Source organism: Ammospiza nelsoni, chromosome 19 (genome assembly GCF_027579445.1).
Source record: "Ammospiza nelsoni isolate bAmmNel1 chromosome 19, bAmmNel1.pri, whole genome shotgun sequence".
NCBI lineage: Eukaryota > Metazoa > Chordata > Aves > Passeriformes > Passerellidae > Ammospiza > Ammospiza nelsoni.
Genome location: NC_080651.1, coordinates 8326057 through 8341793, shown reverse-complemented (window position 1 = coordinate 8341793; position 15737 = coordinate 8326057). Strand labels below are relative to the sequence as shown.

General features: G+C 47.9%; 1 protein-coding gene across 2 annotated transcripts; it reads left to right on the top strand.

The window, feature by feature from the left end:
* The first annotated feature begins 4290 nt into the window (after nt 1–4290).
* On the top strand, nt 4291–15493 carry NUP85 (nucleoporin 85). 2 transcript variants are annotated; one of them, XM_059485781.1, is made up of 19 exons: nt 4296–4509; nt 4620–4713; nt 5049–5211; nt 5565–5635; nt 5970–6013; nt 6737–6806; nt 7695–7816; nt 8139–8273; nt 8576–8698; nt 9025–9156; nt 9526–9632; nt 9908–9991; nt 10168–10233; nt 10702–10853; nt 10936–11053; nt 12329–12429; nt 13938–14089; nt 14646–14732; nt 15312–15493. In XM_059485781.1, exons 1-19 carry the CDS (start codon nt 4477–4479, stop codon nt 15411–15413), a joined length of 1956 nt encoding a protein of 651 aa, XP_059341764.1. In that variant the 5' UTR covers nt 4296–4476; the 3' UTR covers nt 15414–15493. The 2 variants fall into 2 exon arrangements, with proteins under 2 accessions (XP_059341765.1, XP_059341764.1); XM_059485782.1 differs by lacking the exon at nt 8576–8698 and having other exon boundaries at nt 4291–4509.
* The last annotated feature ends 244 nt before the right edge of the window (nt 15494–15737 follow it).

Below are 15737 nucleotides of genomic sequence, written 5' to 3'. Positions count from 1 at the left end.
GAAGCTGAAGCCAAACCTTTATCAGAGTCCCCACTTGAGAAAATGGCACAACTGTGAGGCAGGAGGATGTCCCAGGCAGCCACCTGAGCTTCCACAAAACATGAACAGTGGTCTTTTACAATCCCCTGTAGTCCAGAATTTGGCCTGAAATTTCATAGAACCTTTTTCTTTTAGTATTTTACTCCTCCTGAAGTCTTAGTGAGTCAATTCTGAAAAAACCCCAGACACAGACATGTTCAGTTTGACCTAAGAAGGCAACAGATGCTGTTTCAAATTGTGACTGCAATTCAAAGAGATCATCCTCTGAGCTCTGCTTTTCCACTCCCACCTGTGTCAATTTACTTGATTTATCATCAAAAGATAAATCAGTTGATCCTGCCTGTTTTCCCTGTGCTTAATTACTCGTGCTATTATGTTTCTATTTGTTTAAGGTACTGGGAGGTGAGAAGCACCCTGGCTGGGAAGACCATGTACTTCTACCCAAACCTCCCTTCATGTGTGATGCCTCAGGCTCCTGTAATCTCCCTTCTCCTTCTATTTGAGCTCTGAAAAGCAATGGCCAACTTGGTTTGGACCCTCTGAAGTCTATCATCACCACAAAGAAATAGAACTACTAGTGAGAAAAAGGAAACAAAGCACCTTAATCCCCACCCTTCTACCTCATCCAGAGCTTTTTAAAGCAAAACTACAAAAAACTACCCATGGGATACTTTACAGAACTAAAGATGAGTTGTGATTCCCAATGGACCTTAAGTTCTATTTTTAGAGATGATGCAATGTCACATAGAAGTGTGGAAGGGCATCATGGGGTTTGATGGTCCTGTTGTATTTTGTTCTTGTCACTCTTCCCCCTCCCTCCTTGAAGATCCCTGTGCTGCAGGCCCAGGAGGAGGATTTTTTGGGAAGGTGGGATGAAACTGGCCAAGACCTGAGCATGGCATCAAAGAACTGAAGGCAGGAATGGCACCAAGTGAGACACACATTAAGGCAGCCTCACAAATAGAACAAGTGTGCTAAAAAAGACAGGAAAATACTCTAGAATTTGTGAGAACATATGGGAGTTAGATGTGCTCAGAAAAGCTGAAAATGGCTTCAGCTGCACCAGCACTGGTCTCACCACCAATCAAACAGATCCCAAATCACAGAGCAGGTTTATACAAACCTCATCTCTGTGTGGCTTTTCTTTTTACATAGCAACGGAGGAAACTCTGAGAAACTGGAGCTGACAATAATCAGTGCTAAAACCTGCAAAGGAACTGGCCAGGCAGCAGCACTGGGAGCGAGCAGCGGGGGGAGAAGCCACACTGGGAACTACAAAGGCCCCACTCCTGCAGGGTGTGGGCTGCAGCAGAGGGGAGCAAAGCAAAGCTTTTTGTCCCTCTGAGCTCCTCCTCTTCAATGCACCAAGCTGAAGGGAAGTGAATGGGGAAGCTTCACGGTGAGAATTCCTGAGAAATTCCATCTCTGGGAGAAAAAAATTCCACGTGCTGTTTCTTAAAATTTGTTTCATTCTTGTATTGCAGTTTTATAAGGAAGAATTTGCAGAGCTCTTTGGCTTAATTCTCCACCCTCTGATGAAGAGGGTAGGGAACACAGGCATTCCATATATATGCTCTTCATGCTGGGATTTTAAAACATTCAATTTCTGACACCAAAGCAGCTGCAGGCAGAAAGGTGTGTGCTCCTGCACATCAGCAAGCATTAGCCTACAAAACCTAGTCCAGCCCCTTTAAAACTGGGTGTTATTTTGCACTGAGTCCAAGGCAAGAACTGAAAGCACACAGTAATTTGGAGGTGTGAGCGAGGTTACTGGCTCAGACCCTGCAGGTCTGAGTGCTTTACTCAGGCTTTGCTTTTCATTAATTCTGGCTTAGCCCTGGGAATAGAAAATACCTTTTGCCTACAGCCCTGCCTGTGCTGTGCCTTCCCTGTTCATGATGCTGATCATTCCCTCTGTTCCCCAAATAGCTTCCAAACCTCCTGTTTCAGAAGGTGGTAACTGCTATCCTCATCAGACTTTTTTTTTCTTTTTCTCCTGACTGTAAACCACACAATTTCTCTTTGCTTTCCTTGCTGGATCCACAGCCCATACTCTCAAGCCTTTCTGAGCAATGTGAAGTTCCATGCTGACATGGAAATTCCCAATTCTGCTCAATTATACAGACTGGAGAGGCACAGAAGCCTCCTTGAGAAGTGAGCAGGAAGGTTTCCCTTCTAGGTATGAGCAGAGCTGCAGCCAGTGTTCAAGAGGACTAAAAAATGTCAAGATTTCATACTAAAACTCACCTTTCCCAGGATGATTTCCACAGGAATCATCCATTTAAGAACAACAGATGCTGCGGATATGAAAAGCCACGGACACTTTTAGGGAGTGAGCAAAGTGGACACTGTGTGCCAAGAGACAGCAGGAGAGGATCAAAGAGTTCCAGCTTTCAGTGTCTCTTCACACAGATGGACCTGGGAGCAGCAGAGGACACTGTCCCACTCCTAGATCCACCTCCCACACAGTGGATCTCTACACAGTATTGCATGGATATTCTAAATATATTCTGCCACTCACAAGAAACTGCTGCAGTTATAAAAGCAGCACCTTAGCCTTGAGGAACAGTGGCAGGAGGCCTTGCATTTTCAGACATCTGGTTTTGATTTGCATCTAGAGCCTTTTAGGGACATGTGGAATGGTATTCTGGATCTAGGAATGCCCACTAGCATCCTCAGAAGTCTGCAGCACAGAGCAGCACCATTGTGTAAGACAAGAGGTGAATTTGACTTTGTACAGCAGAGATTCAAATACAGGCACATCTTCAAATAACAAAACACAGACCCTTACCCATGATAAACAGTGAGGGGTTTAAAATTGATGAGTCTTCAGTTTCTCAAGCAGCTTTCAGAATGTTTAATTTGTTCTACCTGCAAAAATTCATTCCTTCTGACCTGAGCAGACACCACTTCCTTTTCTCAGCATGACTGGTTGCATGACATGTTCTTCCCAGAGAACTGCTGGCTTTATTTTTATTGGAAATGATGGATGCAGCAGCTGATAAATAAAAAATGGCAATTTAGCCATGGAGTGTTGCAGCATTTGTCATACAAGGACAGCAAATGATTTACATTTTCTTGAAAAGTTAATTTTTAGTGAGTGTCCTGGGAAGGCACCAGCCCAAGAGGGACTGGTTCCAGCTGTAGGACCAACAAAACTGCACTGCTAATACTTGTCTTAAAAAGTATATTGCTGGAGAATTTGCTTATTGGCTAGCACAGGCAAAAAGTGAGGAGTCCACAGAAGTGGAGAGGAGAACAGAATGGAAGGAGAGAAGCAGGATGCTGTTAGTGTTTTATCACACCAGGTTATTGAGTTGAGCACCATGGTAGGCGAGCTCTCAGTGCTAACAGAAAGGTGATGAGCCTCCAGCAGCCTCAGAAGGCTCCTCTGCCCCATGTCCAGGGGATATCGACCTCTCCTGGACCCTGAGTGAGTGAGTGAGGCACAGGGGGTTCTTCCTGCTTCAATCCTGCTTCATTACAAGTCCTTCCCCAGCCTGCAGGCAACTCACTGAAGTCAGAGCACATAATTTGATTTGTCAGCTTTATCAATGCCCAAGAGCTCCAGAGAGCATCACCTTCAACATCCCAGAGGTTTCTCAGCCTGCACGTGTTTGACATGCATAAAGAAATAGGAGACATGGGTTGTTCCACAGCAATCACTCAACGAAGTGAGCATGAAAACAGCACTGTGCTAGTGGCTGTGCACTTGGACAGAGATCAGACAGGGTGCGGGGTCTTCCCCACTGGAGATATTCCAGAACTGTCTGGACACAACCCAGTGCCACGTGCTCTGAGATGAGCCTGCTGGAGCAGGGAATTTGGACTTGGGTTTGTGGTCCTTCCAAACTGAGCTATTCAGTGAATCTGTGAACACTGACCGACCAGCTACATCACTGCACAGCTACCCCAGCACTGAATCTGTCCTGACAAGAAAATGAGGCAGATTGTGATGGGGTGGCATCCATCCATCCATCCATCCATCCATCCATCCATCCATCCATCCATCCATCCATCCATCCATCCATCCATCCATCCATCCATCCATCCATCCATCCATCCATCCATCCATCCATCCATCCATCCATCCATCCATCCATCCATCCATCCATCCATCCATCCATCCATCCATCCATCCATCCCCCGCCCCAGTCCTCAGGGCTGGCGGCTCGAGCGGGGGCGGAGCGGGGTCTGTCCCGCCCCGGCGGGGCCTCGGGAACGGGCGGCGCTTCCGGGGCGAGCGGTGGCGCCTGTCCCGAGCCGGCGGAGACCCGCGGTCCCTCCCTGTCCCCTCCCGTCCCCGGGCGGCGGCTCCGCCGGGGCAGCAGCGGCCGGGCCGGGCGGGGGCTCGGGGCGCGCAGGCGGCGGCGCGGGCAGCCCGGAGGGGCCTCCGGAGCCCCGGCGGGCGGGAGCGGGAGCAGCGCGGCCGCCGCCATGGACGAGCCGGACACGGAGCCGCCGCTCGTGGTGCGGGATGGGCGGGCAGGGCAAGGCCGGGGCTGCGGGGCCGCGGGCGGTGCGGGGCCGCGGGCGGTGCGGGGCCGGGGCGCCGCTGACCGACACCGTCCCCCCCACAGGTGGTGCCGGGCGCGGACCCGTCGGCCCGGCAGCTCTGCTTCGCCTGGGGCCCCGCGGAGGTGCTGGTGTGCGAGACCCTGTTCGGCCGCGCAGGTGGGTTCCGCTCTCATGCCCGTCCCGCTCCCTATGCCTGTCGCCCTCCCCACGCCCGTCCCGCTCCCCACGCCCGTCCCGCTCCCCATGCCCATCCCGCTCCCCATGCCCATCCCGCTCCCCACGCCCGTCCCGCTCCCCATGCCCATCCCGCTCCCCACGCCTGCCCGCTCCCTATGCCCATCCCGCTCCCCACGCCTGCCCGCTCCCTGTGCCCATCCCGCTCCCCATGCCCGTCCCGCTCCCCACGCCTGCTCGCTCCCTATGCCCATCCCGATTCTGGGGTGAGCGCAGCGCGGGCGCTGCTGCCCGGGCGCTGACGGGCTCTGTTGCAGGTACCGGCGATGGAGCACCGAGCTCCTCCCACGTGTTTGTGGTCCGCAGGGACCAGGACATTTACATCCACACCCTGCGGAAACTTTTCAACGAGTCGCACGGGATTTTCATGGGGCTGCAGCGGAGCGAGGAGGAACTGGCGGGGAAGTCGCGGAAGGCGCAGTGAGTGGATGGGGAGAGTGGGAGGCAGCGGCTGCGTCTTCTCCAGCCGGGGACCAGAACCAGGGGCTGATAAACGCCTCCAGTGAGGCAAGTGCCGTTGGCCAGGCTGCTTTTACCAGCTCTGGAATCAGCAGCGGGGCAGATAGAATGACCATTTTGGGGGGATTTTACAAATCAAGGCTCGGATCCTTCCAATAACTACGCTGGTAGAGTGTGGCACAGTCTCACTGATTCCAGATGGATTCACCCAGGTACTGGGAGTTGCTGCCGCAGAGAAACTTGCAAGGCTGTAGGGGGCATCACACAAAAACTCCAACAGCTCCCTCCAACCAAAGTCATTTTGTGTTTGGCAGATTGGTTCAAGTGAGTAAAAACTACCGGTCAGTGATAAGAGCCTGCATGGAGGACATGCACCAGGCAGCTGGTAAGTTTGTTTGTTTGTTCTCTTATTGCAGGAAAAGGAAACACCAGTTGCAATTATGAAAGTAGGATAGTAATGGTAACTTATTGCAACTGCTGTACAACAGCATGTGTAGGTTTCAGTGATTACCAGGACTCTGTTTCCATGCTGGAGATTTCCAAGGTGCTTTGTAAATCTGGTCATGGACTGTTTTTTTCCCACCGTATTGTAACTGATTTTCTGGGGACTTGGAGCCTTTTTGTATCTCATGTGGCAGATGTATGGAAAGCTATCAAAGCTCAGAAGCAACGTCAAATGTAAATATGTTGCTCTTTGACTTTCCTTGTTTTTCCTTCAGTTTCGACCCGGGACCCTGCCTTGCAAGGCCAGTACAGCACTCAGGTAAGTCCTGTCAGGTTGGACGTGGATTACTGGCTGGTGAATTCACCAGGCCACCACTGTGGCATCAGGCTCTTCAGATTTAACTCTGCCTTGTATATGGGACACAGTTCATGACCAAGAATAAATGGAATTAAATACTTAATTCCTGTACTTCTAAAACAATAAAGATGCCCAACACCTCAATTCACTGCCATGTTGTAAACATATTTGCTGTTGTAGGTGTGATGTTTTCTTGTCATCCCAAAGCTGACAAGAAATGTTTCAGACTTGCTATGTGCTGTTTCACCTCTCAAAGTCTCAGATTCCAGTCAGCTGCATCTGAGCCTCTGGGTGTTCACCTGTCACATCCACAGGAGTGTCCTGGGAGGAGCAGAGTGCTCACACCAATTTTGTCCTAGCTGCAGTCATGTTGCTTCATTGGCTGCTCTTTCTTCCTTTGATGTTTGTATTGAGTCTTAAAAGTGCAGAAAGGCTGAAAATAAGACCAGCTAGGTTGCTCATTGGTGACAGATTATTGCTGCATTTCATTACACAGCGTCAGTGTTTTCTGACAAAAAAAATGTGTGAAATTTTGGCATGTGTCTTTTAATTTTTATGTCTGAACTGTCAGTGTGATATTTCTCTGTAAGAACTGATTGCTCTGGACAGCAGATGCCATTGTGTGGTTAAAAAACCCAACTGGAATAATGACTAGCTCTGAAACTTGGCCCTGCTTTCCTTCAGGTTTCCATTCTCTCTGCAATGGAGCTGATCTGGAACCTGTGTGAGATTCTGTTTGTGGAAGCAGCTACAGGTGAGCCATGAACTATCCTCGTGTAAAGACTGATGGGGGTTTGTTCTTTGCATATTAATATTGTTTAAAATGTATATCATATTCACTGTGTCATAGTTTAATGGTTTAGAGATATGCAGAGTGTCAATAAGCCTTTTAACTCACTTCTGCCTCAGTTAATTGCCTTCTTTATATTGAATTATGTCAAGCTATTCAATTTGCCTTCTACTTTTCTTCCTCACTCTGATTTAAATTGTTTCTTTGTCAGAAAGGTTATAAAGAGAAGGGATATCAAAAGTTGTTGCCAATCTATTTCATTTATAAGCTTAAAACATCTCTTTAAACATCAAATGTGTCGATGCCAGTTGACATTTACACAGATTTGATACAACTCCTTTAATTATAGGTTGCCATTTTTGAAGTCAGTCTGTTTACATTGGCATTTTAAAGTAGAAAATAATTTTTGAAGGAAATAATATTATGCAAACAAATGTGCTACTTACACAGTCCCAGAATTCAGGAGAGATTCACAAATTACAGATTACTTAACCTAAATTAATCACCTAGTGCCAAATTTCTTCCTCATATTCAGTTAGTAATAATGAAATGATGCTAAAATAAACAGAAATATTCTGTTTGTCTCTTGGCATGACAAGGTTTATGATCTGGATCACTCACTTTCTATTTTTTCCAAGTTTGGGTTTTCTACTGGACCGTGTTGCCCCAGGAAAACCTGCCAGAGGCTGGGTGCTCCCAGGGACTCTTTGCTTAAGGAACTCTGTAATTTGGGAGTGGCAGATGAAATCCAGTCAGTAAATCTCATCTAATGATGTCAAACTGTGACCAAATGTGTGAGAGCAGTTTGGGAGCAAGCCCTGGGGACTGACAGAGGGCAATGTGTGTGCACAGCTGGGCCCCTCCTGCTGCGCCTCCTGGACTGGGTGCGGCTGCACGTGTGTGACGTGGACAGCATGGTCCGGGAAGTTCTGAGCAGTGAGAGTCCTTCCAAGCACAAGCTCTTCTGGAATGTGGTGAGTATCATCACCTGGAAGGTTCTTAAACAACAGGAATTCATGTCTGTGCTTTCCTTCCTCTTCCCTGCTGGCCACAACACCTCAGTGCTGTCTGCCTGTGTGGGCTTTAGGATGAAGCCATTCTCATTCCCTCCTCATCCTTCATGGCCCATAGAGGTCAAACCTTACACTGTTACTTGAATTAGTAGTGCCTGCAGTTTAAACATTTTAACTCCACTTCCCTTGCCTGAATTACAGGTTAAAATGCCCCTCTGATCCCTTTCCTGGGTGCTCCATAATCCTGCCCAGTGTGGAGCTCATGGACAGGGGGTTTTTGCAGGTGGATGTCTTTGTGCTCCAAGGCCGGATGGACGAAGCACGGCACCTGCTCTCCAAGGAAGCCAGTGCCAATCCCGCATCCATGAACATGTACAAAATCTTGGATGACTTGATGAAGAAGATGCCTGTGCCCAGTGTATGTACAAAGTGTGTTTTTTCATGTAGTTTGTTGGGAAAAGCCACCTGGTTGTGTCCCCTCTAACAGTTTATTAGAACATCTCAGTCTTACTCCTTTACAGTAACAATATTTGTGTTCTTGAATTGCCCAAAGACCCAACAATTCAGATAAAAGTCTGTTAGGTGACACATCAACACAGAAAGATGACAGGCAACCTCATGTTTAGCTTTTTATCAGGAATTACTGTGAGTTTGGCCCAAAAGCTTGATGTGACTTGGTGTTTCCTTTATTCCCTGTATTTCTGTATTCCCTCTGTTCAGCTTGGCAACACCCAGACTCTGACAGAGCTGGAGCTGAAGTGGCAGCACTGGCATGAGGAATGTCAGAGGTATCTACAGGATGGAACTTTTGCTTCCAATCCCCACATGGAGTCCATCTGCAAGGTGTGTTTTTGCTGGGAACAGAGGAGACTTTGGACTAAAGTATTGAATCTGTCCTTGTGGATTTCAGGAGCCCAGTGTAGCCATAAGTAACTTTAATATGTCTCCTGTCCTCTGTTGATGGTTTGCCAGGCTGGGTAGTTGGGTTTCCCTCCCTGTCCAAGGTCCTAAGGCTGATTTGGAAACTGAGCTGTGAGAAAGATTTTTGTTATGTAATTTTGAATAAATCCTCACCTTTGCAGAACAGGAGTAATGCCTCTGGAGAGCTGGAGTGCAGCTGTGTCCATCACTGAGTGTGCAGCATTCCTGCTGTGTTTTTGTCCCATTAGATCCTGCTGGGAGATGAGGATGCCATTTTGGAGAAGAAGGAGCTCATGACCACCTGGTATCACTTCCTGGTCACCAGGCTCCTGTATTCCCACCCCACGGTGAAGCCGATGGAGCTGCGCTTCTATGCACAGGTAGGAAATCAAATATTCTAATAGTCTCCACTGTTTCAAGCACCAAACTGAAAGAAAAACATAGGGAAAAGTCTTACAGCAGCTAGATGCCTGTAAGATGTTGTCTGGAGTTTGTAAAAGGACTAGGAGAGTGATAAAGTTGACAAATAATTGTTGAAGCCCCATTTTTCAATGGGTCACTTCTCAGTGTCATAACGTTGCCAGTCTTGTTCCTGCAAATTGTTTTCCCAGTCCCCTATGCTAAAATGAGGACAATTCCATTTTGTTAATGTGTTTAACCTCCATGACCTATTATTTCCTATAAAATAACTGCTACATCCAAACAAATGTCTTGCTTTTGCATTTTTGTCTTGTCATCTCGTTCCACAGTCTAGCATGGACCTGTTCCTGGGTGGAGAGAGCAGCCCTGAGCCTCTAGACATGATTTTAATGGCAGCCTTTGAATTTGAAATGCATCAAGTGATCAAGGAATGCAGGTTGAGTTTTAAGGTTTTGATTCTCTAGTTCTACAGTATTGCTTCTGTGTATTTGGGGCAGGGGAATGGGTACAGAGGTACAGGTACATCCTTGCCAAGAATTCAGCAAAAATACATGAAGCTAGCAGCAATTAAAAGTATTCCATTAGGTCTGGGACATTGCAGCCAGACCTTGCACTGTAACAGAGCTGTGTATTTGTAAGAAATGCCTGTGGAAAACCTGACACAGTCCTTGGCAGTGTTAGGCTTAATTTTTTCTTTTGCTTCAAACACAGCATTGTCCTGAGCAACTGGTGGTTTGTGGCTCACCTGACCGACCTGTTGGATCACTGCAAACTCCTGCAGTCTCACAATCTCTAGTAAGTATTTATTTGCATTACTTGAATAAAGCTGATTAAGATAGCCCAGAGGGAAAAAAACAAAACCAAAAGGAAACATACTGCAGAAGTGGATAGTACTTGTGAAATAAAGTAATCAGATTTTTCCAGTGAGATGCAAATATTAATATCTGGATATTTGCTCTCTTTCCCTCCAGTTTTGGTTCAAATATGCGTGAATTCCTCCTGCTGGAGTATGCCTCAGGACTCTTCTCCCATCACAGGTATCACCTTTTGTTTTATTACTTATAGGACAGACTTAGACTGAGGCAGCCAAAACAAATAACTGCATGTTCATGAAGTAAAAGGGCAAAACTTAGAGCAGCCACTGTTAGAATTCAGCAGAGGTGTCCCTTGGGGTTTGTACAAGATTGGCGCATTTCCCTTCCTGAATGGAGACAAAAGCTGTCTGTTAGAACTCTTCACACCTCATGACCTGGGCACAGACACTGTGCAGAATGCCTTGCACTGAAGCTCTTACCAGCTACACACATTCCAAAGTCGAGGCATTCCAAAGTCATGTTACAGGGAACTGGTGTGAGGTAGAAAGGAGAAGCCATTTCAGGACTGAATGCAAAGTTAATCACAGCTAACAGTTATTAATGCAGGCTCAGATTCTCCTTGGGCCTTTACTGTTGTGCTCATTGAAGATTGCTGGGGTTGGAATGGTGGTGATTTTTCCCCTCTCTCAGCCTCTGGCAGCTGGGGGTGGATTACTTCGACCACTGCCCGGAGTTCGGCCGCGTGTACCTGGAGCTGCACATCGAGCGCATCCCGCTCAGCACGGAGCAGAAGGCCCTCAAGGTGCTGAGGATCTGTGAGCAGAGGCAGATGCATGAGCAAGGTGCTGCATTTTCAGTCTCACTGTTCCTCAGCGCTCCAGCTGAAGCCACTGGCACTAATTGCTGCTTTGTGTGCTCCCCCAGTGCGCAGCATCTGTAAGATCATGGCCATGAAGGCTCTGTGCAACAACCGCCTGGGCTCGGCGCTGTCCTGGAGCATCCGCGCCAAGGACGCGGCGTTCGCCACCCTCATCTCGGACAGGTGAGGCTGAGCAGCAGCTCCCAGCCAGCCTGGGGCACAGGGAGGGTGCCTGCTGTGCCAGGGGCCAGCTCCCACTGCTGCAGGTGGGACCAGGCAGCTTCTGGACCAGAAAACAACACCCTTGGGTGCTGTCCCCTGCAGCTGTGCCTTCCCTTTGTTGTTTTCCTTCCTGACATCTAGAGGCAAAACAGATTGACTTTATCTGAGAGTCCAACCCCCTTAGACCTTACTTGGATAAACATTTCTTTAACAGCTTCTGTGCTCTGCCCTTCACTTGCTGTGACAGAGCTGTTTGATGGGCTGGACAGTGACCCAGGGGGCTGTCCCCACCTGTGCTTTATTCAGCAGATTTTTTTATAATCAAGTTCACCTCACTTCCAAACAAGCCAGTAGCAGTCACTTAAGCCACCATTTCTACTAAAAATCTCATTGTTTCTACTAAAAATTTGTATCAATGAGTGATTTTATCGTGGCTTTGTATGAGCCTCTCAAAACTCCTGACCTTTCCTGGAGCGGGAGGGTTGTTATCAAAGTGAGGACAATACTGACACTTGGCTCAGGCCTCAGCAAAAGCTCTGGCAACTCTTTATGCTTTGTAATCTCTAACAATCCATGTCGTGTGAGTTTTGCTAATTGGAAATAGGCAGAGACCAGTCCCTGCATAGTTAGAGTATAATTTTGAAATTACACTCTGGATAGGTGGCCAGACAACACTCTGTCTTCAACACTGGCAAAATGAGTGGTAAGAGATTGCTAATCTGAGGTTTGGGGTTTTTTTGTTTGTTATTTGAGGGAGTGGGAATCATTACATTTCCTTCAACAGAAGGATGAAAAAAAAATCACAGGAAGCAGCTCTGCAGAAAGCAGCATAATGGAGGCTGTGACAAAACAGATGAAAAGCTTTTAGCATTGTTTTTGTTCCTGCTGTTTATCAACTTTTTTACACAGCAGAAAAACAGAGCTTTTGTTATGGTCTGAGAGTGTTAGTTATGCATCCACCGGCCTCAGCTTCCTGCCTGCCTTCCTTCATTTACTCCTTTAAAAAAATAGATCTCAACTACCACAGAATGCAGAAGAATCAATGGAGTGTCTGTTAAATATACATTACACCAGTTCCTTGGCCACTTCCAGAAACTTCTAAATCCCTTGGGGAGGTTGATTAAGATGGAACTGGGCTGTCCAGTCAGGTTTTCAGGGAAGGGATTAGGAGGCACAGAATGGATGTGCATGATGGCCTCCCCTCTAAGCTTTCCTTGTGTTCCCCTTTCTCCCCAGGTTCCTGAAGGACTATTGTGAGAAGGGCTGTTTCTCTGACCTGGACCTCATTGACAATCTGGGCCCATCCATGCTGCTCAGTGACCGGCTCACGTTCCTTGGTGAGAGCTGCCTGCAGGGTCCACACTGCTCTGCTGTGGAGAACTCCATGGCATTACTGCACTGATGCTTCCTTCCATCTGGCTGGCTCCTGGTTTAGTGGTGAGGGGAAAGCAAATGGTGAATGTGCTTTGGGATGCAGCTTGTACCAGGGGTGGCCTTTACCTCTGCCTTCACACCAGGTCCCTGCTCTGCTCTGAGCAGGACAGGCCAAGTCTGACACTCCAAACTTCTTCCTTCTTTTTCCGGACTGTATCACTACCTTGAGAGGGTCTGAAATACTAACAGATGGCCTTAGGGGATTCATTGGAAAAGCAATCCACTGCTTTAAGTTATGTTGACCTTGTTATAATTTTACCAAGTTCTCCAGAGTTTCCAGTGTGTGGGTTCAGTGTGCCAGTCAAGCTCACTGGAGCAAGAGCCCTCTCTGCCCTCTCACTGAGCACTTGTGACAGAGACAGTGAGGGCCTCCAGCTCATTTCCTTCAGGTACCACAGCTTCCTTCTCCTGCCTGGCACAAGGCAGGCTGTGGTAACCTGCCCCTCTGCCTGCAGCTGATCTGGCCTTTGATTCATGGACCAAAACAGGAAATTGATTTCTGTGATGCTGTGAGTAGGCAGAATCTGATAGGAATTTGGAATAGCTGTCAGCATTGGACTGACTCCCCTCTACCTGATACCACCCTTACAGGGAGGGTGAGCATGAGCTTTATTTGTTTCCACTTGGTCCAGCTTGCAAAACCAGAACTGATTTTCCTTCATTAAAGCTGATCCTGAACTAGGTCTAGAAGTTAAGCATGACTTATCAAATTGGTAATCCCTCAGCTCTGTATGCCCAGCATCATCTGGTAACTGTTAACCCCAGAGAAGCCTTTTCCCTTTCTGCTGTTTCTAAACAATTCTGAAAGGCCTGAAAATATTTCTGCCTGTTTTTCCCTTAAGGTTTTTAGAACCTTTGGTTATCTTTGCTGGACAAATTCCCCATGTCTCTGCCTTGAGCTTAAGCATTAGTCAAGGTGAATCTGAATGGGAATCATTAACTTCCAGTATTGTGACAGTTTAGTGGATACAGAAGGAGCCCCACTTCCATCCTCAGCCACTTCTCTCATGCTGGATATTGATCTCACTAATTCTTAGCAAATGCAGAACTTTCCCTACTAACAGAGATTCCAGTTTCCATTTAAACAGCCAAGGAAGAGGTGTGGCTTTTCAGACCTCCTGATACTCTGTGACCTCAAAAAGGACATTTTCTCTGCTCTAAGCCACTGGGGCATTGCTCCCCTGCAGACACAGCCTGGGGTAGCAGCAGCCCTGACCAGTCTGATGCAAACCCTGAAACTCACCCAGAACAGCAAACCCAGGGTGTGGCTGCCCTTTCAGGGAGGCTCTGTTGTCACCTTCCTTCATGCACCAGATCCCCAACCCCGAGGGGCTGCTTTGGGCTCGTTTTGGCTCTTTGTGGGAGCAGAGGGATCTCCCAGGCCCAGCTGCTGACGGCTCCTTTTGTGCAGGGAAGTACCGGGAGTTCCACCGGCTCTACGGCGAGAAGCGCTTCGCGGAGGCGGCGCGGCTGCTGCTGACGCTGATGACGGCGCACATCGCGCCCTGCTCCTTCTGGATGACGCTGCTCACGGACGCGCTCCCGCTGCTGGAGCAGAAGGAGGTCAGGTCCTGCTCACAGCCCCCCTGGGAGCCCCTTCTTTGTTCCTGACCAGGGAACTCAAAGTGGTGACCCTCCTGCTCCTGCCAGACCTGTCCGTGGCAGTTCCGAGTGTCCCAGCAGTGGGAGCACACAGGGACCCAGGAGGGAATAAATTGACTCTTACTTTGGTTCCCTGCTGTTACAACAGTAGTGGAATTCATCTGCTCTGGTAATTTTAGCACACTCTGTGTTCAGCTCCTTTGGGTACTTGGCTTGAAGGTTGTTCCAGTTCTAAGCACAGTTTTTTCTTTAAGATCCATCAAGAAAAGAATAATTCAGCAATTACAGACCCAGAGCAGCCACTTTGACTTCATAGCTGACCCTGCTTGGTGCAGGAGGTGGCACTAGAGACCTCCCAAAGTCACATCCAGCCTGAATTATCCTTGGATCCTGTGATTTCAGGGGTCAGAATGGAGCTGTGGGAGTGTAAAAGCATTCTCTTCAACTGCACTATCTTCTTAACCTGTGTGATGTTTCTAAATTTGATCTTTTTCAGTAAATACTTTGATTTCCACAGGTCATATTTTCAGCAGAGCAGACTTATGAGTTGATGCGATGCCTGGAAGACCTGACAGCAGGGAATCCAGACAAGCAGAAATTCCAGGTAACCCTGTTCAGTTCTGAGGACAATTGGATAATGAAGTGAGGAGGGCTGTGGGAAGGGTCAGGGAGGGAAACTCTGCATTTATATTCCTGGTGAGGTCATAGGAGAGGGACAGCCCAAGTCCCAGAGACTGGCACAGTGGGATCAGGGCAGTCAAATAAGAGCATCCATAAGAGACTGAAGTATTTATGAACCCAATGCAGGAGTGTTCCTACTCCTCATGTTCTGATGGTTTGCACTGGACTGTGATGCTTTTCCAAGATAAATAATTGCACATTATGTGAGCAATGAAGAGCTGAGGTGTTGCTACCCAGCAGCTCTGGCTCTGAGCATTCCAGGCACAGAACAGGGAACTATTTGCTGCACATGCAAAGCCCTGTAGCATCCAGGGAATGAAAAGTGCTGTCTTGGGTTGAGCTATTAAGTAGGAAATGCAGGTTTTGCTCTTCTCAGGAGGTCCCTGTAACAGGTAAATACCTCTCACTGACCTGCATCTTCACCTTCCCAACCCTGAGACAGGCCATGGCACCAGCTCATCACTGTGTGCAGTCCCCTACCCCAGGCTCTGCTCTCTTGCAGGATGATGATGTTGAGACAACCAAAGTGGAAATGCTGAGACTCGCCCTTGCACGGAACCTGGCTCGGGTCATCGTCAAAGAAGGCACCGTGGAAGGGTCTTGAAGACTGCAGGGTGTTCCTCCTCCTCTGGGGCTTGCTGTACATAAACTGACTTTTTCTAAGAATAAATGTTTTGTTTTGCAGATTGCTAGGTCATTTGTTCTTGTCTTCCGAAAACAAGCCTTTACAAAAAAAGGCCAAAAAAAGCCTTTAAAAACCTTTTATGAAGGACCTGCATCAAAACGTTATGGCTGCTTGTTCCAGCTTGGTCTGGCAGCCCTCCCGTGGTGAAGTGAGCTTTTCCTTGGATTTTATGTTTTCTTTGCCTTTAACACCCAGAACTGAAATGAAGGCCACCTCTTAAACCAGCAGGGTTTTAGAAATGGC